The sequence below is a fragment of the Sceloporus occidentalis genome, unplaced genomic scaffold, assembly GCF_023333645.1.
Source record: "Sceloporus occidentalis isolate IW3139 unplaced genomic scaffold, rSceOcc1.0.p SCAF_21, whole genome shotgun sequence".
Classification (NCBI taxonomy): Eukaryota; Metazoa; Chordata; class Lepidosauria; order Squamata; family Phrynosomatidae; genus Sceloporus; species Sceloporus occidentalis.
Genome location: NW_028317001.1, coordinates 10,006,089 through 10,031,296, shown reverse-complemented (window position 1 = coordinate 10,031,296; position 25,208 = coordinate 10,006,089). Strand labels below are relative to the sequence as shown.

The following is a 25,208-nucleotide window of genomic DNA, read 5'->3' as shown; positions in this document are numbered from 1 at the left end:
AGGGAAGTATACACAACCTTGGTATCTATGCAACCTCCGCTTGTGTTGCTTTAGCTGGGAATTGGGGGCTGGTTTAGGGAGGGGTTGAGTGTATTAAGAAGGGAGCAAGTTCCTTTGGACTTCATACTTTGCAAAAAGGTATTAATGGATGTTTCTGCCTGGATTCATCAATAAAGCTTCTTTTGTTTCAAATGAGTTTTATTTTCTGAGCACAGGACTGACTCCAGATCTCACCATTTGCAAAGTCTCACAGTTTTACCTCCAATGGAGACCCAGGAACAAGAAGAGTTCTTGGGGAAACCGGTGGTTCTGGAGATCCCGGTGGTGGAGGAGCAGGTGCCTTCTTCAGAGGAACTAGGGCCAAGCCCAAGACTGGGAAACCTCCTGAAGCTCACACCATCCAGACCACCACTGGAGGAATTGGGTTTCCGGCCCCAGACTGGGGAAAAGAAGGCCGTCGGGGGGCAGAGTGACAGCCTGGGACCTGGCAGTGGGGGAGTCATTTGATAGCCGCCCCAGCAAAGAAGAACCCCAGGTAGACGTTTATCGAATGGAGGAAGACATAAAGGAATTAAAGGACCTTATGAAGTGGATGGTGTCGAAATTAAAGATATGGAGGAGGAAGATGTCAGAGGTGAACCGAGGGCAGCTGATGCTCATTGCCTGAAGCACTGAGGATGTCCCATTGTGATTTCCAAATCCTTCACCATTTTAGTTGCCCTCCTTTGGGTGTCCTCCAGTTTCTCAACATCCTTTTGAATTGTGGGGCCCAGAACTGGACACAGTATTCCATGTGGGGCCTGACCAGAGCAGAATAGAGTAGTACTATTACTTCCCTTGATCTAGGCTCTATACTTCTATTGATGCAGCCTAAAATCGCATTGGCCTTCTTAGCTGCCACATCGCACTGTTGACTCATGTTCAACTTGTGGTCTACTTGGACTCCTAGATCCCTTTCACACATAGTTTCATTCATCAAGGTGTCCCCCATAATCCTATATCTGTGCATTTCATTTTTCTGCCCTTAATGCAGTACCTTACATTTCTCCATGTTAATTTTCATTTTGTTAGCTTTGACCCAGCTTTCTAGTCTATTCAGGTCCTTTTGAATTTTGATCCTGTCCTTTGGGGTATTAGCTACTCCTCCTAATTTGGTGTCATCTGCAAATTTGATAAGTATGCCCCCAATTCTGTCATCCAAATAATTGATAAAGATGTTGAATAGCACTGGGCCCAGGAAAGGACCCCACTGGACACAGCACTGGTCACTTCTATCCAGGATGAAAAGGAGTCATTGTTGAGCACCCTTTCGGTTCGGCTGGTCAACCAATTACAATTCCATGTAACAGTTTCCTATTCTAGGTTGTTTCATGTTTTTGTTTTATATACTGTACCGTTTAATTTGGTTAATTGCTATTAGTGAATTGCCCAGAGTGGCCACCAGATGGCGCTCCAGGATAGAAGTTGGTGAGAAGCCCAGGGAGGCTGCAGTGCCTTGAGTATCCACAAGAGGGCGGCGTTGTATTAGGAATGTTCTTTATTGATAAAACCGAAATCTATGGGGACTAATGTGATTTTCCCATTGGCTCCCCATTCCTGAGGGGGCGTGGCCTCCTTCCCTTTACCTGGACCTTCCTCTGCTCCCATTGGCTGCCTATTCCCCCCCCCTCGGTTGCCCTGAAAGTGAAAGGACCACCGGAAGGAAGTGGGGGGAATTGCAGCACTGCATCATGGGAAATTTGCAACCGGGGGGTTTGCGGTGTTGAAACAGAGCAGAAGCAGAGCTGCATTCCACACCAGACCAATTCGGAGTGGAATCGGAGTGAGCTTGGAAGCAATTTCTGAGCATTCGCTTGTTACCTATTTCACCAAAATGAGGGGTCACTTTGGAACCACTGCGGAAGCCCCATGGAAGGAGCCCCCATAGAAAGGAATCCTGTGTGATGACACTCACATTTTCGCGTGGATTCGCATCGTTTGACCTGCAGTGGCTTCGGATCTGAGCTGCAAAGAGCTGCAAAAACCTCCGTGTGATAAACACAGTCTTTCAGATTTCAGAAAACTCTCTGGTTTGGGGGAATAAGAAGCTAATTATCATAATTGTTGTTGAAATTCAATGCCCCAATAATATGGAACTCACAGTCTGTCAAAGTTTACATGAACTGTGTGAAATGTGGTTTTTGTTTTGCTGTTGTCTGTCCTGAATTTCCCATCTCCACTAAATGACCCCAAGATCAAGCAAGAAGAGAGAAGGAGAAAACTGTGTCTCCTTCCACTTTTTCAACCCCATTTAGAAATGTATGAACCTCTTTCATGGCCATGCTTTTCACAGCTTTGCTCCTTAAAAAACACAAGGCTTGTAATCTTTCACAGAAGACATATTATTTGGGAGGCAGTTCAAGAAAAATCCTGCCAGGAAGGTGCCCTCAATTTCTTTTCTAGGCATAGAGGCTGGTGGGCTTTTTCATCCACAGTTTTATGGTGGAGGTGGCCTATGACAAACCTCCTTTGAACACAGACCAATGAAGAACTGCCTTCAACTTGACCACTAGTTAACCTGTTAAAAGTTTACATGATGAAGAGAGTTCTGCCTGATGGATCCTATGATGCTTCTTCTGAGTTTCACTTAATTTCTTCAGGTAAAATTGTATTTATTTGTTAGACTGTTCTTATACTTTAAAAAAATCTTCTCCAGACAAAGGACTTGGAAAGAAGAAAGGTCTGTCCACAAAATTGTCTGGCCTTAAGATGAATGGCAAAGGCATCATGCAAAATGAAGAAGAGACGGCGATCCTGAACCAGACAGTTCTTTCTGACCCAGAGGAAGGGAGCCAAGTGAGTCTGGGACACTTTTATGCAAGAGGTTCTTGGCCTTAGGAGAAAAGCCGCAATATAGAAAAGGGGCACCACCTCATCTTTCTACTCTTTGTTCAAATGGACAGGTTTTCTCTGACCTACGGAGTCAAAGCAGCCCATTTGGATGTTGAATACGGATTGGAGGATGACTCACATTTGCTGCTGGGATCTTACTGGCATGGATACAGGAACATGGCTCTCATAGAATCAGAGGACGACCTGGAACTAACTGAGAAGGAACAGAAGAAGCCTCATGCACTTTCCATGGTGTTTTAGAGTTGGGCAGCGTGTTCACATCTGGCTGTCTTGCAAAGAGAGTTAGTTATTCCTCCCCACTGAGAATTTATCCTTAAAGTAACGGAGGTCAGGGCATTAAATCCACCCCAAACTTTTTACTCAACTCTCTTCCCCCCAATAAATTCAATGTCTTGGACAGTCAAGGTTAAAACCAACATGGATTCACTGTCCCACTAAGATGGAAGCCACTAAGGAGGTTGGATACAATGGGACACAGACCTTTGTCTTTAGTGAGAGCCATTCAATGAATTTTATGAGGCAAGTCAGGTTTATTTACATACCACCTTTCTACTGTAACAGTGAACAGTGACCATATTATCAATGGGGAATTTAATTAGCTCAGGGTCACAAGAGGAGGCCTGTTGCTACATCTCAGGGATCGGCCCTTCGATCTGGATACCAGGAACTAGAAATCCAGAAATGAGGCAGGATTGTCTTTATGGCCCAAAGCCATTCCCCTTATGTGTTCACTGACGGAGAATTGGGGGCAGGCTTAGGGAGGGGTTGAGCTAGTTCCTTTGGACTTCAGACTTTGCAAAAAGGTGTTAATGGATGTTTCTGCCTGGATTCATCAATAAAGCTTCTTTTGTTTCAAATAAGTTTGATTTTTTGAGCACAGGACTGACTCCAGATCTCACCGTTTGCAAAGTCTCACAGTTTTAACTCCAAGGGAGACCCAGGAACAAGAATAGTTCATGGAGAACCCCGTGTGATAAACACAGTCTTTGAGATTTCACAAGGCTCTGTGGTTTTGGGAACAAGAAACTAATTATCATAATTGTTGTTGATAATAATAATAATAATAATAATAATAATAATAATAATATCCCATTCTCATAAAGGGATAACTGAAATTACACATTTAAGAAAATAAACTCTCTTTTCCTGGAGTTTGCACCCATTGCTCCGTCTCCTGGTCTCCTCCGCTGGGAGGAGGGAGAGCGTGGAATTCTGGGAAAGGCTTAGGACTGGAGCGTGGCTTTGGTGCGGCTTTTGGACTCTTAGGACACATGCATCATTGAAATACCATACCTCCAAAGTGACTCGAAGCAGCTTTATTTTGGCCTGTCTGTAACCGGCCAATATGATCAAGACTGCCAGGCTCTTTCTAAGAAAGGAGAGCAAACTAGGAGAGGCTGCAGCTGTTTGCTTTTGCCTGAGCCTCTGGGAAGGGCCCCTCTTCTCCTTTCTCCTTGGCTGTCTTCATGGAGGGCAGACTCCTTTTGCCCTTTGGACTCAGTTTGCAGCAATGGCAGTGAGCTCAAGAGAAGGGGAGAAATGGCAGGAGGAGAAGGAAACTGTGGCATTTGAAGAGCAGCTGAAAAGGTGGGAGGGCAGAGGATGAACCAGGGGAGGGTCCCTGCCAAACTGGGAGAGTTGGAGGGTATGCAGAAGGACCTGGGCCTGGAAATGGAGGAGGAGAAGGGGGCTTCTAAAATGACCTCCATGGATGAGGAAGCTGGGCCAAGTCCATGACATACAATGGCCCAGTGAAACGATGTCCATGATATAGGAGCCAGTGTGGCCTAGTGGTTTGAGCATAGTGGAAGTACAACTATGGAGATAAGGTTTTAAATCCCATTTCCAACATAGAAACTCTCTGGGTGACTGGGCAAGTCACACTCTCTCAGCCTTAGGAGAAGGCAATGGGAAACATTAAATATAGACATTTAAATATTGCAATTGCTATGGTTGTTGTTATTGGGTTGTTGTTGTTGTTGTTGTTATTGCTGTCTATCTATACATTATGATTTCATGTAGATTATTGGAAGAAAAGAATAGACCCATTAAAATCAGTCAGACACTTGAGTCCTACCCATTCCTCCTCCTATTGACATCTTTGGGAGTGAGGAAGGCTGGGGCCAACCTTAGGACTCCAATCCTAGCCCCATTTTCTGGGAATTAAAGGGTTGTACAGGCCACCCCTTTTAGCGCCAAATCAGGACTATGGCAAACACACACCACTTTATGCAGCTCCTTTTTGCACTGTGATAAGGCTATGCCGTGGCCCTTATCTGGCCTTTCCGTGGTGCAAAAAGGAGCTAGATAGAAGTCCTCCCCTCAGCCTCTCCACCCTAATTTTAGCCCATTTTTCCTTTTGTAATTTATCTTACTTAGATCCCATACAGAGAGGCCAAAATAAAGCTGCTTCAGGTCACTTTGGAGGTATGCTATTTAAATGATGCATGTGTCCTAAGAGGCCGGAAGCCATGCCAAAGCCATGCTACAGTCCTAAGGACTGGAGCTCAGCTTTGGTGCAGCTTCTGGCCTCTTAAGACGCATGTGTCATCTGAACAGCATTCCTCCAAAGTGACCCGAAGCAGCTTTATTTTGGCCTTTCTGTTCAGGCCCATAATTTACTTTTATAATTTGGACTGGGGTGTGGGAGGGAGGGTTAGGGTTTGGCTATTATTTTAAATGTATAGTTTACACATATTGTATTTTATTACTCTTTCTTGTAACACGCCTTGATTCCTTCGGGAAAAGGCGGGATCGAAATAAATTATTATTATTATTATTATTATTATTATTATTATTATTATTATTATTTTGACCCAGAGTTAGAGGACATAAGAGTGGAGTGATCACTGTTGTATATAATGATGCAGAAATGCATCAGTCAGCCTTCAAAGGAGATAGAAGGAGATGACATTGTAGATTCTTTTCTGTGTATTAACTGAACTTTGCATAGAGTAGAAGAATGTAAATTGAGTAACAAGATAGAAGTAAATATGAAATAGAGAAAGAAAGGAAAGTTATGATACATGGTAAAGTATAGAATAAATTAGAAGTGAGGAAGCTGAAATAAGATCTTTCCTATTCTTCTAGAAGTGAGAAAGAAGACAGACGTGGTAAAAAGAGAGTTAGGTATGTAGTTGGAGGTATGTGTAAGTGTAGAAAGTAGGGGATACAGTTGAGTAGAGTGAAATGAGGAGAAAGAGAGTGGTACAGTTATGAAGGAGAGAGAGAGAGAAAGGAGGAGAGAGGTGGAAAGAATAAGAAAGAAGGTAGTAGGAAGGTAGGGTGGCATGCGGTTTAAAGAATAGAGGAGGTAGGAGAGAGAAAGATGTAGATGGAAGAAGTAGATGGTAATAATAAGAACAAAATAAAAGAACAAGTGTGATGTATGTTTGAATTGTAATTTTATTGACTGTATGGCTGTTTATTCTGAAAATAAAAAGAATTTCAACATTATTTCCAGTTTGACCTCAGTATCTGCTGAGGTTTGGTTTCAGGACCCCACAAAGTAACCCAAATCCCTGGATGTTCAAGTCCTATTACAAACAATGGGGTTGTAGTATGATGAACCTTACATAAAATGGCAAAATCAAGGTTGGCTTTTTGGGGATATATTGAGATGCAGAATCTGTGGATACTGAGAGCTGACTGTGAAAGGTTAAAAAGCAGCTGAAATCATCCTATTAAGAGAAATGCAACCCATGTAATTGGACTCATGGAGAAGTGGTCAGATGGGACCAAGGAGAATGTGTTTCTTTGGTTGGTTTCCCTGGAAAGAACTGAGAATCTTGGCCAAGGTGGGAGTTGAGTCAGTTGAGGCTGAGAGAAGGAGGAGAGACCTCAGGAGAAGAGCATTTCTCTGGGTTCGTTTGCCTGTTTCCTATTTTATGTTAGTGTTTTGAGTACTGTCTTTCTTACAGAGGAACCTACTCCTGCTTTGTGAAGGCATCACAAGTTGGACTGGTTGATCTCACCTGAAAGCATCATTCTTATTCATTCATTCCTATTGTACGTTCCTTGAACTGTATGGTTGTGTTACTTACTAAATTTCATCCCACCTTTCTCCCATGGGTGGGTCTCAAGGTGGCTTAGAATACAAAGTGTAGAATGAACAAAAGCATTTCTTAAAAATGAACACATGCTAGTAAAATAAGGATACTGCTATTCCTTCGGTTGGAAGTTCGTTCTCCAAGATCTGCAAGGGATAATCTACAAATGTTAACTGGGAGGGAAAGAGGACATTGGAGGACAATGGCTTGGAGTTATATCACATAGAGAGTAGTGAATGGAGACTTCCATGTTAGTGGGTTGGTGAATCTGCTCTGTCTTTTAGTCTGAGCTCTCTCTGGTGCTGACTCTATTTTGGAAATGGGCTCCAGCCCCATGGATGAAAACATGGAGGAAATTCAATGCCCCAATAATATGGAAGTCACAGTCTGTCAAAGTTTACATGAACTGTGTGAAATGTGGTTTTTGTTTTGCTGTTGTCTGTCCTGAATTTCCCATCTCCACTAAATGACCCCAAGATCAAGCAAGAAGAGAGAAGGAGAAAACCGTGTCTCATTCCACTTTCTCAACCCCATTTAAAAATGTATGAACCTCTTTCATGGCCATGCTTAAGACACAGATTTGCTCCTTAAAAAACACAAGGCTTGTAATCTTTCACAGAAGACATATTATTTGGGAGGCAGTTCAAGAAAAATCCTACCAGGAAGGTGCCCTCAATTTCTTTTCTAGGCATATAGGCTGGTGGGCTTTTTCATCCACAGTTTTATGGTGGAGGTGGCCTATGGGAAACCTCCTTTGAACACAGACCAATGAAGAACTGCCTTCAACTTGACCACTAGTTAACCTGTTAAAAGTTTACATGATGAAGTGAGTTCTGCCTGATATAGCCTATGATGATTTTTCTGAGTTTCACTTAATTTGCTCAGGTAAAATTGTATTTATTTGTTAGACTGTTCTTATCCTTTAAAAAAAAATCTTCTCCAGACAAAGGACTTGGGAAGAAGAAAGATCCCTCCACAAAATTGTCTGGCCTTAAGATTAATGAGAAAGGCATCATGCAAAATGAAGAAGAGACGGCGATCGTGAACCAGACAATTCTTTCTGACCCAGAAGAAGGGAGCCAAGTGAGTCTGGGACACTTTTATGCAATAGGTTCTTGGCCTTAGGAGAAAAGCCCCAATATGGAAAAGGGGCACCACCTCATCTTTCTACTCTTTGTTCAAATGGACAGGCTTTCTCTGGCCAACGGAGTCAAAGCAGTCCATTTGGATGTTGAATGTGGATTGCAGGATGACTCACATTTGCCGCTGGGATCTTACTGGCATGGCTGCAGGAACATGGATCTCATAGAATCAGAGGACGACCTGGAACTAACTGACAAGGTACAGAAGAAGCCTATGCGCTTTCCATGGGGTTTTAGAGTTGGGCAGCGTGTTCACATCTGGCTGTCTTGAGAAGAGAGTTAGTTATTCCTCCCCACTGAGAATTTATCCTTAAAGTAACGGAGGTCAGGGCAGGGGAACATTAAATCCACCCCAAACTTTTTACTGAACTATCTTCCCCCCAATTAATTCAATGCCTTGGACAGTCAGAAAACCAACGTTTTCATGTTTAAAATACCATTCAAAAAATATTTTGTAGTAGTTTTCCCTCAGGGCTTGGGAAGCTGTGTATTTTATCCTCCTTTTCCAAGTTAACTCCCATTCTTCCATCTCAATATTGTGTCCTAGATTTCTTGGCCATTGAACCATGTTTTCTTGAACCACTTCAGATTCCATCTCATGTTTTAACAGGATTGTATACAATCTCCCCACAAGTGAACCTTTCCCGATAGCAAGCACATTTCCTAGTATTTCTGTACTAATTATTTCTATTCCATATGTTTTCATATCTAACAAAAACCTCTCTCTTATTTGCCTGAAAATAAGCCAATTACATTGTTTACCTTCTTCTCTTATTTCCTCTAATGTTTTTAATTTAATCATATTGCCTTGGTTATTTATCAAATCATTGTATTATTATTATTATTATTGCGCTTCTCCAAACAGATCAAAGAGGCTAACAGTAAAAGCATAAGTAAAATACAATAGCAACTTATCATTGTTGCATCCAAAACTCTCCCAATTCCTCCCATCCACATTAAAACACAATTAAATTCTTAAATAATTATTAAAATAATTATTAAAAACAGAGCAGAGGCAGTTAGAGCAGTTGTTGAACAATTTATTAAATTAATTGGAGATTGCTGTAATGTTAATCTGAAAAGGCCTGCCGGAAGATATACGTCTTGATCGCATTTTTAAAGCCTTCAAGACGGGTGATATATCAGACCTCTTCCGGAGGCCATTCCATAAACTGGGAGCAGCAGAAGAGAGGGTCCTCTGGGTAAATGCAGAGAGCCTTGTTATGGTTGGCTGCAGTAACCTTTTACTAGAGGACCTCAATGTGTGGGGCAGATTGTATGGGAAAAGAGGATCCTGTAAGTAAGCTGGACCCAAGCCATGAAGGGCTTTAAAGGTTATAACTATCACCTTGTACTGTCCCCGGAAATTAATGGGCAGCCAGTGAAGAGAGGTTAGTATAGGTGTGATATGGTCACCTCTAGATCTTCCAGTGACCACTCTGGCTGCCATATTTTGGATTAGTTAAAGTTTCCGGACTTGATATAAGGGTAGCGCTATGTAGAGCACATTACAGAAGTCAAGATGTGAGGTTACCAGCGCATGCACCATAGTTTTTAGGTCTTCAGGTTCCAGGAAGGGACACAGTTGGTGTATCAGTCAAAGATGATAACAGGCATTCTTGGCCATCGCATCTATCTGAGCTGACATCTGGAGCAATGGATTCAGGAGCACCCCCAAACTGCAAACACAGTCCTTTAGGGGAAGTGTGACTCCATCCAGGACCGGTTGACAAACCTCCATACTCAGATTAGGACCTCCAACAACATGCACCTCCGTTTTATCTGGATTCAGTTTCATTCTTTTCTTTCCTTATCCAGCCCATTGCTGCCTCAAGACATTCATTCAGAGGGAGATGCCTTCTTTAGTTGACACTGAGATATCTCTGGATGTCATGAGCATACTGATAGCACCCGCCCAATGCCTCTGGATGAACCCTCTTGGCGGTTTCATGTAGATGCTGAATAGCATTGGGGATAGGAAGGCGCCCTGGGGAATGCTGGATTTAAGCTCCTTTTTAGAGGAGCAACTGTCCCCAAGCATCTCCATCTGGAATCTGCTTGAGAAATAGGACCGGAACCATTGCAATGCATTGGCCCCTATCCCCAATTCTCTCAGGAGTTCCAGAAGGATGCCATGTTCACTAGTATCAAAAGCCACTGAGAGGTCCAAAAGCATCAACAGGGTCACACTTCCACTGTCAATACTCAAGTGGAGATCATCTAAGGTGAGCATAGCAATCTTGACTCCGTATCCCATTCTGAAGCCAGTTTGAAAAGGGTCTAGATAATCTGATTCTTCCAAGACTACTTGGTGTTGAAGAGCAACTGCCTTCTCAATCACCTTGTTTAGAAATGGAAGATGGGAGACCGGTCTGTAATTCTTCATGTCCAAGGGATCTAGGGAGGGCTTTTTCAGAAGAGGCCATATCACCGCTTCTTTTAAGCAAGATGGAAAATAGCCTTAACTAAGAGATGCATCTATGATATATCTCAGGTGAGTCCTCAAAGCATCTCCTCCTTGGATGACCAGCCATGAAAGGCAAGGGTTGAGAGGGCAATTTGTCTTCTTCACACTTCCAAGGAGCTTGTCCACATCCTTGGTACTCACAGATTCAAAATGATCCAGTATGATCTTATTCACAGAGTCACTGGACACCTCACCTATAGCCTCTAATCGAATGTTTTTACTGTTTTACTATTTTTATACTATCATTGTTTAATCCAGTTTTAGTATTGGGATCGGGGTGGGCATAGGGATTGATTTCTTTTGGATGTTATTGTAATCTCAATGTATTTTATTGTTGTAACCTAGAAATAAATCTATTATTATTATTATTATTATTATTATTATTATCATCATCTTATGCTGGTATCGAAGTTGGTTCTTCTGTGAGAGATTTTATCTGCGAAATGGTCATTTAAAGCATCACACTGAGCTGTGGTAGGCTCTAACAATGGGTTCTGGGAGGTGGATTTCTGGATCAGGTCCCAGATGCTCCCCACTTCAGCAGTCCCTTTATGCTTCTCTGCCCTCAGCACTTTCCCTCCCTCCCTCCTCCTTCCCATCCTTTAACCTACATCCCTTCAAGGGGGTCCAAGGCCCTTTCAGCATTTTCCCAGAACCGGGAGGGGGGTAATCTTTCAGGGGCTGAAGGTCTTTCTCCTTTTCCTCCTTTGCAGGGTTGTTGTGAAGGAAAATCCAAATCTTGTGGGCCTCTAAGCCTAGTTCCGAGGTTACCATGGGGGTGTCCCTTTTCCAGAAGGGGCTTTGGGTCCCTCCATCTGCCTTCTCTTGTCTGTGTCCTAAATTTGGGCTCTTCTCTCCTGCCCAGATAGAGCCCCTTCCACAAGACCCCAGGGAAAACTCCTCCCACCCAAAAAATGTTATTTCCAATGAGGCATAAGAATGGAGGGTCTTTCCTCTGCCCCACTTTCCAGGAGGAAGGGGGCTCCTCAAAGCCCTTTTTACCTTTGGATCCTGATCCCCTCCATGGCCATACCTCTCTCCAAGGGTCCTTCCTGCCCTCTTTTCTCCTAATAACCCCCCAAGTACCTAGGCCTCAAGGAATCCCCTGAGGAGAACAAAGGGAAAGAAAGAAGGAGAGGAGGCCTGGGAAGCCCTCTCCCCTTTCTTTGGGGAGAGAAGAGGGGCTTTCTTCCTTCTTATAACCCCGAGCCCTCCCCCCGCTGGGAGACCCTCTAGCCATTCCTTCAATAGAACGAGAGCTCTCCCCACTTCCTTGCCTCTCTCAGAACAGACTGTGAAAGCAGCAATGGCTTCAGGTGTGAGACTGCACAAGCACACATACATCGAAAGGCCCCTTCTGATCATGCACAGGGATCACCAGGGCCTTACTGCTGCTGCTGTTCATTCTGCTGGCGGCCTGTTCTTATAACTGGGAATGGAGCTGAGGGCTGAGGAGAGAAGAAGGTGTCAGTTTTGTGCAAATTCAGAACTTCTGTGCATCAAAGAGTCCAATGTGTTGAAATAGCAAAGAACTTTATTGAAAACATAGTCAGAAATTCAGTGATTAAGCCAGAACTGCCCTCCCCAAGCCAAAGGATATATTGAAACCCAAAACCTAAAACTCCACCTTCTACCAAACCTAGCCCCCACCTACAATTCCCACCATCCATCCCCCATTATTAACCAGCCCCACTTTGCCTTCCTTCTCACATGCACAATCTCTCCCTGCCCCAGACATTCAAAGAAGCTAGCTCCCTTTCTGTTACTACCAGTCCCCAACTTTCTTCAGCCAACATCCCACAAATTCTGAATGCTATCATTGGTATTCTAGCTAGCTCCAACAAATCCCAGCCCCCCGTCTAACTAACCTAAACCATGACCCATAATCCCCAGCCAAATTTATAACCCAAAGCAATTATCTATACTAGTAGCAACTAAAACCTAAACTTAACAAAACATAACTTTAAAATATAAACAGACATATGGACAGACAAACCGTACATATAAAATCATAAGGGCCGTTTCTTAGCACCGCAGGATTTAAAAATAGTTTTTATTCCTTCTTTACAAAAATAATGTTGGTTCACTGCTTGGATTTGTGTGGCTTCTCTCCTGTGTGGATTCTCTGGTGTGTCAGTAGGGTTGACTGCCGAGAAAAACAGTTCCCACAATGCTGGCATTTGTATGGCTTCTCTCCTGAGTGGATTCTCTGGTGTGTCAGTAGGTTTGACTGCTGAGAAAAACAGTTCCCACAATGCTGGCATTTGTATGGCTTCTCTCCTGTGTGGACTCTCTGGTGTGTCAGTAGGTTTGACTGCTGAGAAAAACATTTCCCACAATGCTGGCATTTGTATGGCTTCTCTCCGGTGTGGACTCTCTGATGTGTCACTAGGCTTGACTTCAAATAAAAACATTTCCCACAATGCTGGCATTTGCATGGCTTCTCTCCTGTGTGGACTCTCTGATGTCTCACTAAGTCTCCCTTCAAAGAGAAACAGTTCCCACAATGCTGGCATTTGTATGGCTTCTCTCCTGTGTGGATTCTCTGGTGTGTCAGTAGGGTTGACAGCTGAGAAAAACATTTCCCACAATGCTGGCATTTGCATGGCTTCTCTCCTGTGTGGACTCTCTGATGTTTCACTAAGTCTCCCTTCAAAGAGAAACAGTTCCCACAATGCTGGCATTTGTATGGCTTCTCTCCTGTATGGACTCTCTGATGTGTCACTAGGCTTGACTTCAAATAAAAACATTTCCCACAATGCTGGCATTTGCATGGCTTCTCTCCGGTGTGGACTCTCTGATGCATGACAAGGATTGACTTGTAAGCAAAATGTTTCCCACAATGCTGGCAGTTGTATGGCTTCTCTGATGTGTGGACTCTCTCATGACTGACACGTTCTTCTGTAAAGAAGGATAATGACAGATAATACTGAATATCAGATTTAAGAGAGGAACGTTTTAGCCCAAGCCCACCTCTCTATGAGGTGAAGAAACCCAAATATCAGTGTTTGGTAATATGCAAGAATCAATGTATATCTAGATGGAATAAAGTATGAGAGTGAACCAAAGTACACAGTTTAGAATAGAGGCCTCTGGGAGAGTGGAATGCAGAAGGGGAGCAGATTTGAAGTTGTTCAAGGTGAAGCATTTGTCCAAGCACTTAAAGGCAACAAAGAGCATTAGGAAAAGACTGCTATAGAATGTAATTTCACTGGCAGAGGTTCCTCTGAGTGCCACCATATCTGATAAGGAGCAATGGGGTGTAGCCAAAGGTATTTTAAAGTATATTTAAATGTATTCATGTATCTGAACTATGATTGTTGGAAATGTATATGTTTGGAGTGTGAAGTGCCCAATAAAGTGATGAAGATGAGTTTTCTTTGTTTGTTTTCCTATAAAGGTAGCCATTTTCTTTGGCTCTGGGCCTCAGTTTTGTTAGAATGGGAATTGTACTGAGGACAGCTAGCTTTGAATAAATCTGAATTGTTAACAAAATCTGGCTCCTCTGCCTTACTCTATTCTGTCACAACCTTTTAAAGCCTATCATCCACAACACCTATTTGATATTAAATTAATAAAGTTGGAGTGGGTGACCTGAGCATGATCCTGCTGCTTATGCCCCTAAATACATGGAACGATTGTATCCTTACTCATATGAGCTAGCAAAGAAGAGACTGGATGGGGACTACCTTGAGGGAGTCAGTGGAAGCTGATAGTCAAAGGGCTGTTGAAAAAATATTCCATTAAACATGAGTAAAAATATTTTGATTGACAGGTGGCATCATTTCCTGTGAGACTGCCATAGATTCTTAAGTCAGAGCACATGGCATGATGCAAGCTAACTGCAGAGGATGCTTCATGCTGTGTGGCACCAGGAGATGAATCACAGCCAATACAGTATACTCCTCACATGTGAATTGCTGTGTATAGGATTGGATTGGAGTTGTATATACAAGAGATGGCGAGCATGATGGAAGTCAGAGAGGAGAGCTTGCAAATACTTTTATTATTTTGCAACTCAAGATAGAGAACTCCCAAAGATTCAGATGAAATCAACTGTGTCAGTGACTTATTTTTAAGTGTGAAAAGTGGTCAGTGCATTGCCAAAACCTGTACCTGGAATTTTTTTTCCATACTTTGCTAAGTTGAGCTGCATCTGGGAGCATCATTCTCACATTGCGCTGTACATTGGCTTTTGAACAGGACTGGAATTCAGAGCCAACAAGGACCTGAGGACTGGTGTACCTTATGTCTGAGGTATTTGCACCAAGCACCTATTGCATTCAATTTGATTTTGGACTATATTTTCCCCACCCAGAAAACATTCTAAAGTGATTTAAACCTTATAGAAAACTCAGGTTCTGCCCACTAGCAACAATTTCAGTATAAATATTTCAGTCTTGTTGCAGACAGACTCTCTGTTGGTTTACATTGCTAAACATCTCACTACACTCACCAGCTCCACTTGCCTTGGGAGTTACTGACTTCTCTCCCCATTCTGGACCCTCAGCAATTGGAATCAAGTTCTGTCTAGGTTATGTATTACCATTAGCAAAGCCTAACATCTATTCACCACTCCCACCTTTGTTACCTAGTTCTTGTGTGTGCGTGTGAACACTTATATGTGTGTGCAAGCGTGTACAGTGCACCTATGTCACATGCGGGCACGCCTTGGGCGGATTTCAGAATACACTAAAAGCCACAGTAGGAAAAAGGGAGGCGTGCCCCATAAGGGTTAATGGCGCCTGTGACTGTGCCGGGCACGGACATTCCACTGCGCGGAGCACCATTCATGTAAATAGGGCTCGAGGATACACTGAGTTCCCCTAATGCCGGGGGGGGGGGAACGGGATGACTCCCGAGGCCACTGTTGCCCCGATCTCCCCTTTGAACGAAGTATGAAATTCCCCTAAAAGCATAGCACTTGGGAGTGTCCTCCCCAGACTCCAGCATTTCGGGTAACAAAGAGCCTCTGGAATCAACCATGGAGCTAAGCAAGCTCAGGTTGGAAAAGAAACATTAGAGAAAAAGGAATTTTTCTGTCACCTTTTCCTCTATTCATAGACATTGCTCATAATTTCTAAATGGAACCCCTTAATATGTTTGAAAACAAGGACTTGAGCCGGTTCTCACCAGTTCAGTTCTTAAAATCTGTCAGGGTGGTGGCTGCCTCCCAATCCCCAAGGCCCCTCTCCTGGCCCTTCCCAGAGGTCCCTTCCTCTCCGCACAGAGCTAGGCGATCCTGGCTTTGCTCCTGCCTTCCCCTCCTGGCTCCCATCTGCCAGATCCCCTCTCCTTTCTTCCTCCACTCTCCAACCTTCCCTCTTGCCATCTGCACTGCTTCAGCATCTCATATTCAGCTTCCCTGCCTTTCAATTTTTCACTTTCTCTCCGTCTCTCTATCACAGACACATACCCACAGAGTGTGATTCAAAAAAAGGATACTTTGAGGCTCATTGGTTGATAATGGCAGGATAAGCAATATACAAATAACTCATTGGCAAAGGCAGAGCAAGGGGGCTGGGACTTGGACTCCAATTTTGGTGAGGGTCAAGCACCAGGGAGCAGCCTTAAAACATTATAAGACAGGCATGGACTACTGATGGGGTTTGGAGGAGACCTCAGGGGCAACCCCACATGCCTGGGGGAGGGGAGTGAAATAATATTTTGCCCCTCAACATCCCACAGCATCCCTTTGGGGAAATGGAGGCCATTTTGCCACTTTTGGGCCCTCTCTGAGCCATTGCAGACCCAAGGGAGGTCTTTCCCCCAAGAAGACTCTCCAGAGCCTTTAAAGGATGGAAGAGGGGCCAAAAGAGGTAGGAAACTTGCCCAGGGATGTGCTGAGTACCATTTGGGTGAGAAAAGTATTAATCTCTATGGCTTTTTCCTACAAAATCCTATAATAGGCAGTTTAGGATGGAGTATTTAGAATCCTTAGAAACTGGAGAGCAATAGTGCCTCAGTGAACTACAGATTCAAATATTCTACAGGATGTTGCTATCACAATTAAACTAGGCTTGAAAGGGCTCTAGGACTCCTAGTAGACCGCAAGTTGAACATGGGCCAACAGTGTGATGAGGCAGCTACAAAGGCCCATGTGATTCTAGGCTGCATCAATACAGGAATAGTTTCTAGATCAAGGGAAGTAATGGTGCCACTTTATTCTGCTTTGGTCAGTCCTCACTTGGAATAATCCTGTGTCCAGTTCTGGGCCCCACAATTCAAAAAGGATGTTGACAAATTGGAGCATGTCCAAAGGAGGCCAACCAAAGTGGTGAAGGGTATGAAAGCCATCAAGCTCTATGAGGAGCAGCTTAGAAAGCTGGTTATGTTTATCCTGGAGAAAAGAAAATAAAGAGTGGATATGATAGCCATGTTTAAATATTTGAAAGGGTGTCATGTTGCGCAAGCAGCAGGCTTGCTTTTTGCTGCTACAGAGAAAAGGAGACACTACAATGGATGCAAGACACAGGGAAAGAGGTTCCACCAAAATATTAGGAGGAACTTCATGACAGTAAGAGCTCTTTGACAGTGGAATATACTCCCTTAGAGTTTGATGGAGTCCTCTTCTTTGGAGGTCTTTAAAGAGAGGCTGGATGGCCATCTCTTGGGGGTGATTTGAATGTGTATTCCTGCAGGGCAGAAGGGGGTTGAACTGGATGGCCCTTGTGCTCTATTCCAACTCTATGATTCTATTATTCTAGTGGAACCAAAGCAACATGATAATATAGTATGAAAGGACCCTCAGTCTTTATAGAACGAGCAACAGATTCAGATTCCTTACCTACAGAAACCACATTTTCATAATTGTCCATCATTACATAATTGTACATCAGTCTCTGTTTCTTGGTCAACAGTTTCCATTCATCCTCTGAGAAATATACTGCCACATCCGCAAAGGTCACCTGAAATAGAAAATAGCCCTCATCCAGAGAGTGACTAAGCAAAAGGGGAGGAAAGCACATGGTGCATCCAAATATTATTTCATCACTTCAGAATTCAGTCCAGGAAATAAAGTTTAAATTCTGTTAGCAAGCAAAAAGCTACTGCCTTTCCCCCCTTTTTTATTGTGGTAATACATCTTTTTTTTTTTTTTTTTTACAAAGCTTGCATGTTTACAACAAGATAAATAAAAACATATATCAACAAGCTATAAATCTGTTAGGCTTATTCCTGATAACTCTCCACAAGAAACTGTATAATTTTATCTTTTAATACAACATCTTATTCCCCTATCTCTAGGTATGAATAGAAAGGTTTTGTTTCTTGTACCTCTCCTTACTGAGCAGCCGCTAAATAAAGTCTTACAGCTTCCCAATCCTTTCCCCATTTAACCATATCCTTCTTGTTTATTAATGCTGTTAATCTGTCTAGATCTTTCAATTCTTGAATTTTGTTTTGCCAAGTCTCTATTTCTGGGATTATTATAGGTAATTTCCAGTTCTTTGCTATTATCCTTCTGGCAGCCGATATTAAGTATAATAATATTTCCCAATATTTCCTTTCTTCCTCTGGGTCTAGTAATAAGGTCTTGTTTAACAGATATATTTCTGGTCCAAACTCAAAATCAATTTTTAATATTAACTTTATTTCCAAATGAATCTTCACCCAAAAAGACTTTATATATGTGCTTTGCCACCACATATGTAAATATGTACCCATTTCTTTTTGGCATCTCCAACACCGGTTATCCTTTAATTTATAATTTTTTCTACTGAGAATGGTGTTTGATACCATCTATTTACAACTTTCAAATAAATTTCTTTTATTTTTTGTGCTACAGTAATTATTTTGTTTTTAATCTAGCTTTTCCCCATTTTTCCAAGTCTAAATTGTATCCCAACTCTTTTGCCCATTTTGTCATAGAATCATTAATTTCCACTTCTTCAAGGGATCTTTTCAGTAAGATGTTATATATTTTACATAATATATTTTTTCATCTTCTTTCATTAATATTCATTATATTCTTTCTCAAAACCAAATAAACTCTTATCCTTTGTAAATCTGGCTTGGTAAACCTATTGTGACAAGGTCTATCATGCATATGATGAATTGGGCACAAGGCCATGAAGGTTCATGTTGCCAATCTCTTCCTTTTAGTTGGTTTCAAGGTGCCACAAGATTGCTTTGCAGACTGTTGGGCATGCTTTGATTGTGAATTCCTGCATGGCAGGGGTTGGACTTGATGGCCCTTGTCGTCTCTTCCAACTCTACGATTCTATGATTCCTTCTTTAAGTTGAATATAATTCAACCAATTCATATGGCCTAGTTTAGTTATGATTTCTTCCTTTAATCATAATATAACATTTCCTTCATTATCATGAGTTCATATTTCTCTGTACCTTATCCATTTCTGATCTTTTCCCCATTGGCCTAAAAAAGCCTCCTGTGGGGAAACCCAAAGTGAAAGTCCAATGTAAAACATTTTTTCACAGTTAGCCAGTTATTAATGAAAGGTTTCCTCAATAGATATCCATTAAAGACTTTGTCCCGTTTGTGCCCATCATACCCATCATACATATGCAAAAAAGGTACTGCCTTTGAGATCCAGTTTGTCTCAGATATTTTCAACATAATATACAATATAATAAACAGTATATTTTAGGCCATGGCTGGGATATTGAGGATGGATTAGGATACTGACATTCCCAACACATATACAACATTTAGCCACAAGAGAATTATGGTGCATATAGCCATTTCTTGCCAAATTTTGGAGGCAAATGTCATTTTAAAAACCAGTTCTGGGGAGCACTCTGGACTTGAGGGCCACTGGGCCCACCCTCAGTTTAGATCCAGAGATGGTCTTCCATATCCCCAACATTTCACAGAAAGGAAAAGCAAGGCACATGTGGACAAGCAACATCAGAAGGTGCTGAGGATGGCCAAAGTTGTTTATGAGGAAGATCAAACAAACTAGGAAGGGCACAGCAGTTTGCTATTGCCTCAGCCTCCCGGCAAGGGAAGACCTTGGCAACCTATCTCCTCTCCTATCCCCCCTTTTGAGTTGAAGGGGTCCATACACCTTGGAAGTCATTTTGCAGCAATCCAAGAGAGCTGAGGAAACGGGGGAAAGTGGGAGGAGGAGAAAGGAACGGGACATTTTTGAAAGCCTCTGAAAAAGTGGGGTGATAGAGGATTAACCAGGACTTTCTCTGCCAAACTGGGACAATATGTTCTCCACTTGCTTTCATGAGCAGGCCTAGCAGTGACACAAATGAAATTAATAGTCAGGATGGCGACTCACCAAAGAGTTGTTGTACTTCGACTGTCTCTTTCTCTTGGAGCCCAACTCCCTCCGCTTGGCCTCTGTGTTGGCCATTAGGTGGAAAGGGGTCCTGGTGGCCCTGCACTTGGGTCTCTTCCAGTAAAATATGCCCCAACGCAGTGTACAAAGAGACCGAGATGAAGTTCCTGAGAAAAGAGACTAGGGTTAGTGCTTGGTTTGTCAAGAAACCCTGCGTCACTCAAAGACATAGAGAACAGCATGCTGCTAGTGAGATACGCAGGTGACATATGCCTCCTTTGATCCAATGCAGAGGTGGGTATCTCCTTCCTCCCTCTTCACCAAACAAAGCCCCCTGGACCTAGCATAGATTAACTGCAGCTCCCCTACACAACAGATACTCCATGTTAAAACGCTTTTAACGTTGCTATGTTGCGCAGCACGTGAGGAAACACGTTAACGTATGGCACCAGATTCTCCACCTTGACTGTAGTCAGTAGCTTATGAGCTGAAGAAACACCTGTCGCTTTCTCAATGAGCAAAGAGACACTGTAATCTTCTCTCAGATGAGGCTTTTATTCATATAAGAAGTTCCACTGTGTACAACACTATATACATCGACACCCTCCACCATCCACAGCAGTAACAACCCACTCTGAGGCACACACTGTCTGAATCTTCCTCAGTGACAGTTGAGAATGACAGTTGACAGTTGCATCAACATTCCAATGATGCACTGTTTAAATGCTGACACATCTAACTGCCACTAGAGCTGTCAATGACTTCCACAACAGCTCCACCTAGTGGCCACATGCATGTCATTTCCTCAGACCTGTTCACCATGGTCCTGACACTCCATGCCTTGTGAGAGTGGAGGGGGGTCAGGGGATGGGGAATTGGAGAGGACCCTGGCTATGTCCCTGTAGCTAGATGTGAAATGAGCGCATCATCTGCTGAAACCCCCTGACCTCCCCAGTGGCCCTCAGAGGAGAATGCCTTCCTTTGGCTTCTGGCTATAGAAACACAGCTGGATGCTTCTCCAATGCCTCGCACCCAACACTCTCATCAGGCATGGAATGAACATGGAGCATGGCTCCACAATTCCCATGTTTCATTTTGTATTCCTTCTAATTCCACATCTATTTTAAACCTCTCCCTCATTTGATGATAAAGATACCAGTGACAATCTAGGCCAGATTCTTTAGGTTCTTCTTGTGTTTTGATCTCTAGTTGTCCTTGCAATTCTTTCAGGACATCCTTGTATCTTAAGCATTTCGTTTTCTGGATACCTTTCCTCCCGAAAAGAGCCTCATGCAGCAAACACCATAAAGGTATTTTTGGACATATTCTACACTTGTTTTCCCCAGATCTTCAATAGAGCTTTTCTTACTAAATGATTTGTGCTTTCTTTATGAACTTTCTCTTTGCCATAAATTAGGTATCCATTCCACCCAAACCTTAAATGTTCACCCTCCAGACATAACAACTGTTCATTCTCTAACAAAACCCATTCTCTAATCCAAACTAAACAACAAGCAGCATAATAAAGTTTTCAGTTTGGTAAACCCAGCCCTCCTCTACTTTTGTCATCACAAAGTATTTTCGTTTTTATCCTGGCTCTTTTTTAATTCCAAATAAATTTTGAGATTTCCTTTTGCCATAGATTCAAGGGATTTTCATTCTGGATGATGGGTATTGCTTGAAACAGAAACAGCATTTCAGGAAGGAAACTCATTTGGATCAGTGACATTTTTCCTAATAGCGATAAGTGTAATTTCCCCCATTTTTCTAGGTCTTTTCTGATTTCCTTCCATGTGTCTCATAGTTATTCTGAAATAGATCTGAATTTTATTTGTTAAATTTATTCCTAGATATTTAACATCCTTTCCCACTTTAAATCCACTAGATTCTTCCAGGATTTGTTCTTCCTTTTCCCCATATTTTTTGTTATTAATGTTGTTTTTTCTCTTTTAGTCCTGAAACATATTTGAATTCCACTATTACATCCATTAATTGTCTTGTTCTCTTTTCTGGGTTCTCCAGGGAATACAAATGTCGTCTGAGAAGACTCTCATTTTAAGAAATCTTAAATTATTCTGGTTTTTATAGTTAACAATTAGTTTGGCTCTTTGATCTTTATACATTGCCTTTTTCCATCTTAAATAAGAAGCTCCTATTTCCATTTTTTCAAGTGTCACAAATAACATATCCCATCCTATGTTTTCTAAATCAACAAAGATAAGAGCAAGCTTTTTTTTGCTGTGCCTTTCAAAATATTCAAGTATAATTAAGATGTTTCCTATTTTATCACTGAGTTGTCTGTGAGGAAGAAATCCTGATTCATTCTTATGAATCCAGTCTTTAAGAACTTTTTTGAGTCTATCGGCTAAAAGCTTGTTTCCATGTTTCAGGATAATGGTTTTCTTTGATGGCATTTATCGTTAATTTGAGTGATTGACCCTCAAATACTTTATAATAACTGGCGGTGAAGCCATCAGTCCTGGTGTTTTCCCCTTTTAAACATTTTCTTATTACTTAGATGATTTCTGTTGTTGTTATCGGTCCATTTAATATATTTCTTTGTTGGTCTGAAAGTGGCTTTAAGTTAGCTTTTTTCCAAAAACTCCTCTATTTTGGCTCTAGACATTTGAGATCCTTTATAGAATTTAGCATAGAATACTTGGAAGTTGTTCTTAATTTTATTTTGGCCAGATGTTAATGTTGAATCTTTATTTATGTCCGAAATTATGTTTCTTTCTTTTAACTTCCTTAAAAGGAGGAGGAGGTCCACAGGGCTGAGAGAGGGAAGGCAATGGGGAAAAGGTCAGTGCCAATGGCCATGGAGGGAAGAAGGTGGCAATACCTAGGAAACTCCTCTGAGTCCCAGCCATTCTAGGAATGAGTGGCAGGAGTGAGTCCATGGGGCTGAGGGGGTCTCCTTTCCCAAAGGGGGAGGCAAGGACCGGTGGACCCTCCCCAGCTAGGGCCCAAAGGGAGGGTCTCTTTCCCACCTCTCTCTCCCAGCCCCCAAAGCCCAGCCTCCCCACTGGCCCTGAGTCCCTTGCCTCCCCTTCCTCAGACCCCCACAGCCCCCTTCCTTCCTTCCTTCCTTCCACCTTCCTTCCTTCCCTCCTTTGCCCCAAAATGGAAGGTCAGAGTTCTGTTCAACTGATGAGGCCTCAGAGAAGGTTCCGGAACATTATTCCCCACAATCACAAGCAGCACAAAATGACTGCCTCTGACTCAGCGCTTGGCAGTTTTCAGTTTGAGGCATTCAGGGAAACCAAAATAGAGGATGAAAGGGCCCCAAAGTCAGAAGGGACCCCAAACAGGATTTCCAAACCTTAACCACATCTAAACATTTCCCTGATGCTATTGAAAGGAGGAACCTGATCCCCTCCTTAATTACAATCAATAGTGAAAGATATTGATATTAATATTAAGAGAGCCCATCGTCCACAACCCAGCTCAGGTCTTGACCGCTCAGGGAGGCCAGTCCAGCTGCAGGTGGCCCTCTGTCCTTCCGTCCGTCCGTCCGTCCGTCCATCCGTCCGTCCGTCCTCCTTTCCTTCTGCATTCCTCCTCTTTTCCCCATCATCAGCCCCTTTCCCAAGAAGGCTGCATCCGTACTATAGAAATAAGGCACTTTGACACCACTTTAACCACTCAGAGCTATGGAATCCTGGGATTTTACCTTTGGGACACTTAGCCTTCTCTGCCAGAGAGCTCTCATGCCACAACAAACTACAAATCCCAGGATTCCATAGCATGGAGCCAGGTTAAAGCGGTTTCGAACTGGATTATTTCTGTAGTGCAGATACAGCCTGTCGGTTGTAAAAGGATAGAGGCACCCAAATTGACTTATTATCCTGTTAAAAATAGTTCTGCTTTTTAAAAATATAAGCAGTTTGTTTTTCAGTCTAGTCTTTTTTCTTCTTGTTGTTATTTGTTTGCATCTTTGTATATTACATTCTTGGTCATATGGGATGGTCTGGTCTGGCTCCTTCCTTCTTCCCTGAAAATCTCTCAATATTGAAACTGGAGAGACTTTTAAAACCTACCAAAGGAGCTACTTTTTGCCTTGTTTGGGGAACAAGTCTCTTCTTAGAAGCCAAAGCCCAATGTCTGTGAAGAACAAGGCTTGTATTAAAACTATCATCCTATTTCTGATCGTTTTTAAAACCCATGTTCCCCAGAAGGAGCAGAGCTAAGAAAACCCTCTCAAAAAAGACACACAAAGGGACACACTTTCTTCCTTTTGGCGCAAGGAGCCTGGCCTCCTTCTCTTTCTGGAGCCTCAGGAGAGAAAGAGAAGCCTCTGTTCAACTGAGGCCTCAGAGAAGGTTCCGGAACATTATTCCCCACAGTCACAAGCAGCACAAAATGGCCACCAGAACCCAAGATGGCTACCTCTTCTACACAGCTTGGCAGTTGTCAGTTTGAGGCCTTCAGGGAGAGAGAGAGTGTGACTTCTTGCCTAAGGTCACTCAGTGGGTTTCTGTGGCCAAGAGGGCATTTGAACCCTGGTTTCCAGGGTCATAGTCCAATGCTCCAGCAACTAAATCAGGGGCAGGCAACCTGCAGCCCGTGGGCCAAATGCAGCCCAGCAAGGCCTTGGGACCGGCCCCAGCCCGGTCCTGCCACCGATTGCCACCGGGGCCTTTAGCCTCGCGCGCAGGGGCAAGGGGGGCAATTGTCTATAGACGCCTCAGAAACATGCATTTATATTAACATTTTTTTAAAAAATGAGCAAATTTCCTTGCGTGCCCTCCACTTTTTTTAAAAAAAGGGTCCACCATTTGAAAATGTTGTCCAATATTTGTCCCGGTTTATTTATTTATTTAATTTTTTAAAAATTTTTTTTAATTATTTATTTTTTGGCTTCGGCCCCCCAGTTGTCTGAGGGACAGCAACCCGGCCCCCGGCTCAAAAAGGTTGCCTACCCCTGAACTAAATAAACCACACTGTCTCTTTCTTGAGGCTTTGTAGTTTTTGTGGTGTGCCTCCAAGTAATTGGCAACTTCTGGGGAACCTCTCCTGGGGTTTTCTTGCCAAGAGTTGTCCAGAGGAGGTTTGCCATTGCCTTCCCTGAGGCAGAGAGAGTGTGACTTCTTGCCCAAGGGACCCAGCTGGTTTCATGGAGGAGTGGGGCACTGGACCCTGGCCTCCAGAGTTGTAACCCAACACTCAAACCACTGCACCACACTGTCACTCGTTCCCATGTACAACCTGTGAAATAATTGCAGACTTTTTTCTGTTCCAACTTATGGCAACCCTAAGGCAATCTTATCAAGGGGTTTCCTTGGCAAGTTTCTTCAGAGAGGGGTTGCCATTGCCATCCTCTGAGGCTGAGAGAGTGTGACTTGCAAAGGGTCACCTAAGTCCAAAACACACTGCAGCAAAAATCCAATCTGCTTTAACTGCCCTG

At 42.9% G+C, this 25,208-nt stretch overlaps 2 protein-coding genes across 5 annotated transcripts in view; one reads left to right on the top strand and one right to left on the bottom strand.

The window, feature by feature from the left end:
- LOC149301582 (uncharacterized) overlaps window positions 1–11,419 on the top strand; it is a 65,796-nt gene extending 54,377 nt beyond the window's left edge. The window contains exon 7 of the mRNA XM_089484316.1: window positions 11,416–11,419. Within this exon, the coding sequence (XP_089340442.1) occupies window positions 11,416–11,419 (4 nt within the window). The remainder of the gene's footprint in view (window positions 1–11,415) is intronic.
- Window positions 11,420–12,330: 911 nt separating this feature from the next.
- Window positions 12,331–24,945, bottom strand: LOC149301581 (uncharacterized). 4 transcript variants are annotated; one of them, XM_089484060.1, is made up of 4 exons: window positions 24,029–24,945; window positions 19,802–19,968; window positions 17,338–17,458; window positions 12,331–13,451 (listed from the first exon to the last, which is right to left on the bottom strand). In XM_089484060.1, the coding sequence occupies exons 2-4, from the start codon at window positions 19,874–19,876 to the stop codon at window positions 12,634–12,636; spliced, it is 1,014 nt and encodes a 337-aa protein (XP_089340186.1). In that variant the 5' UTR covers window positions 19,877–19,968; window positions 24,029–24,945; the 3' UTR covers window positions 12,331–12,633. The 4 variants fall into 4 exon arrangements, with proteins under 4 accessions (XP_089340186.1, XP_089340187.1, XP_089340185.1 ...); XM_089484061.1 differs by having other exon boundaries at window positions 24,191–24,945; XM_089484059.1 differs by lacking the exon at window positions 24,029–24,945 and adding an exon at window positions 22,644–22,713.
- Between the last annotated feature and the right edge of the window lie 263 nt (window positions 24,946–25,208).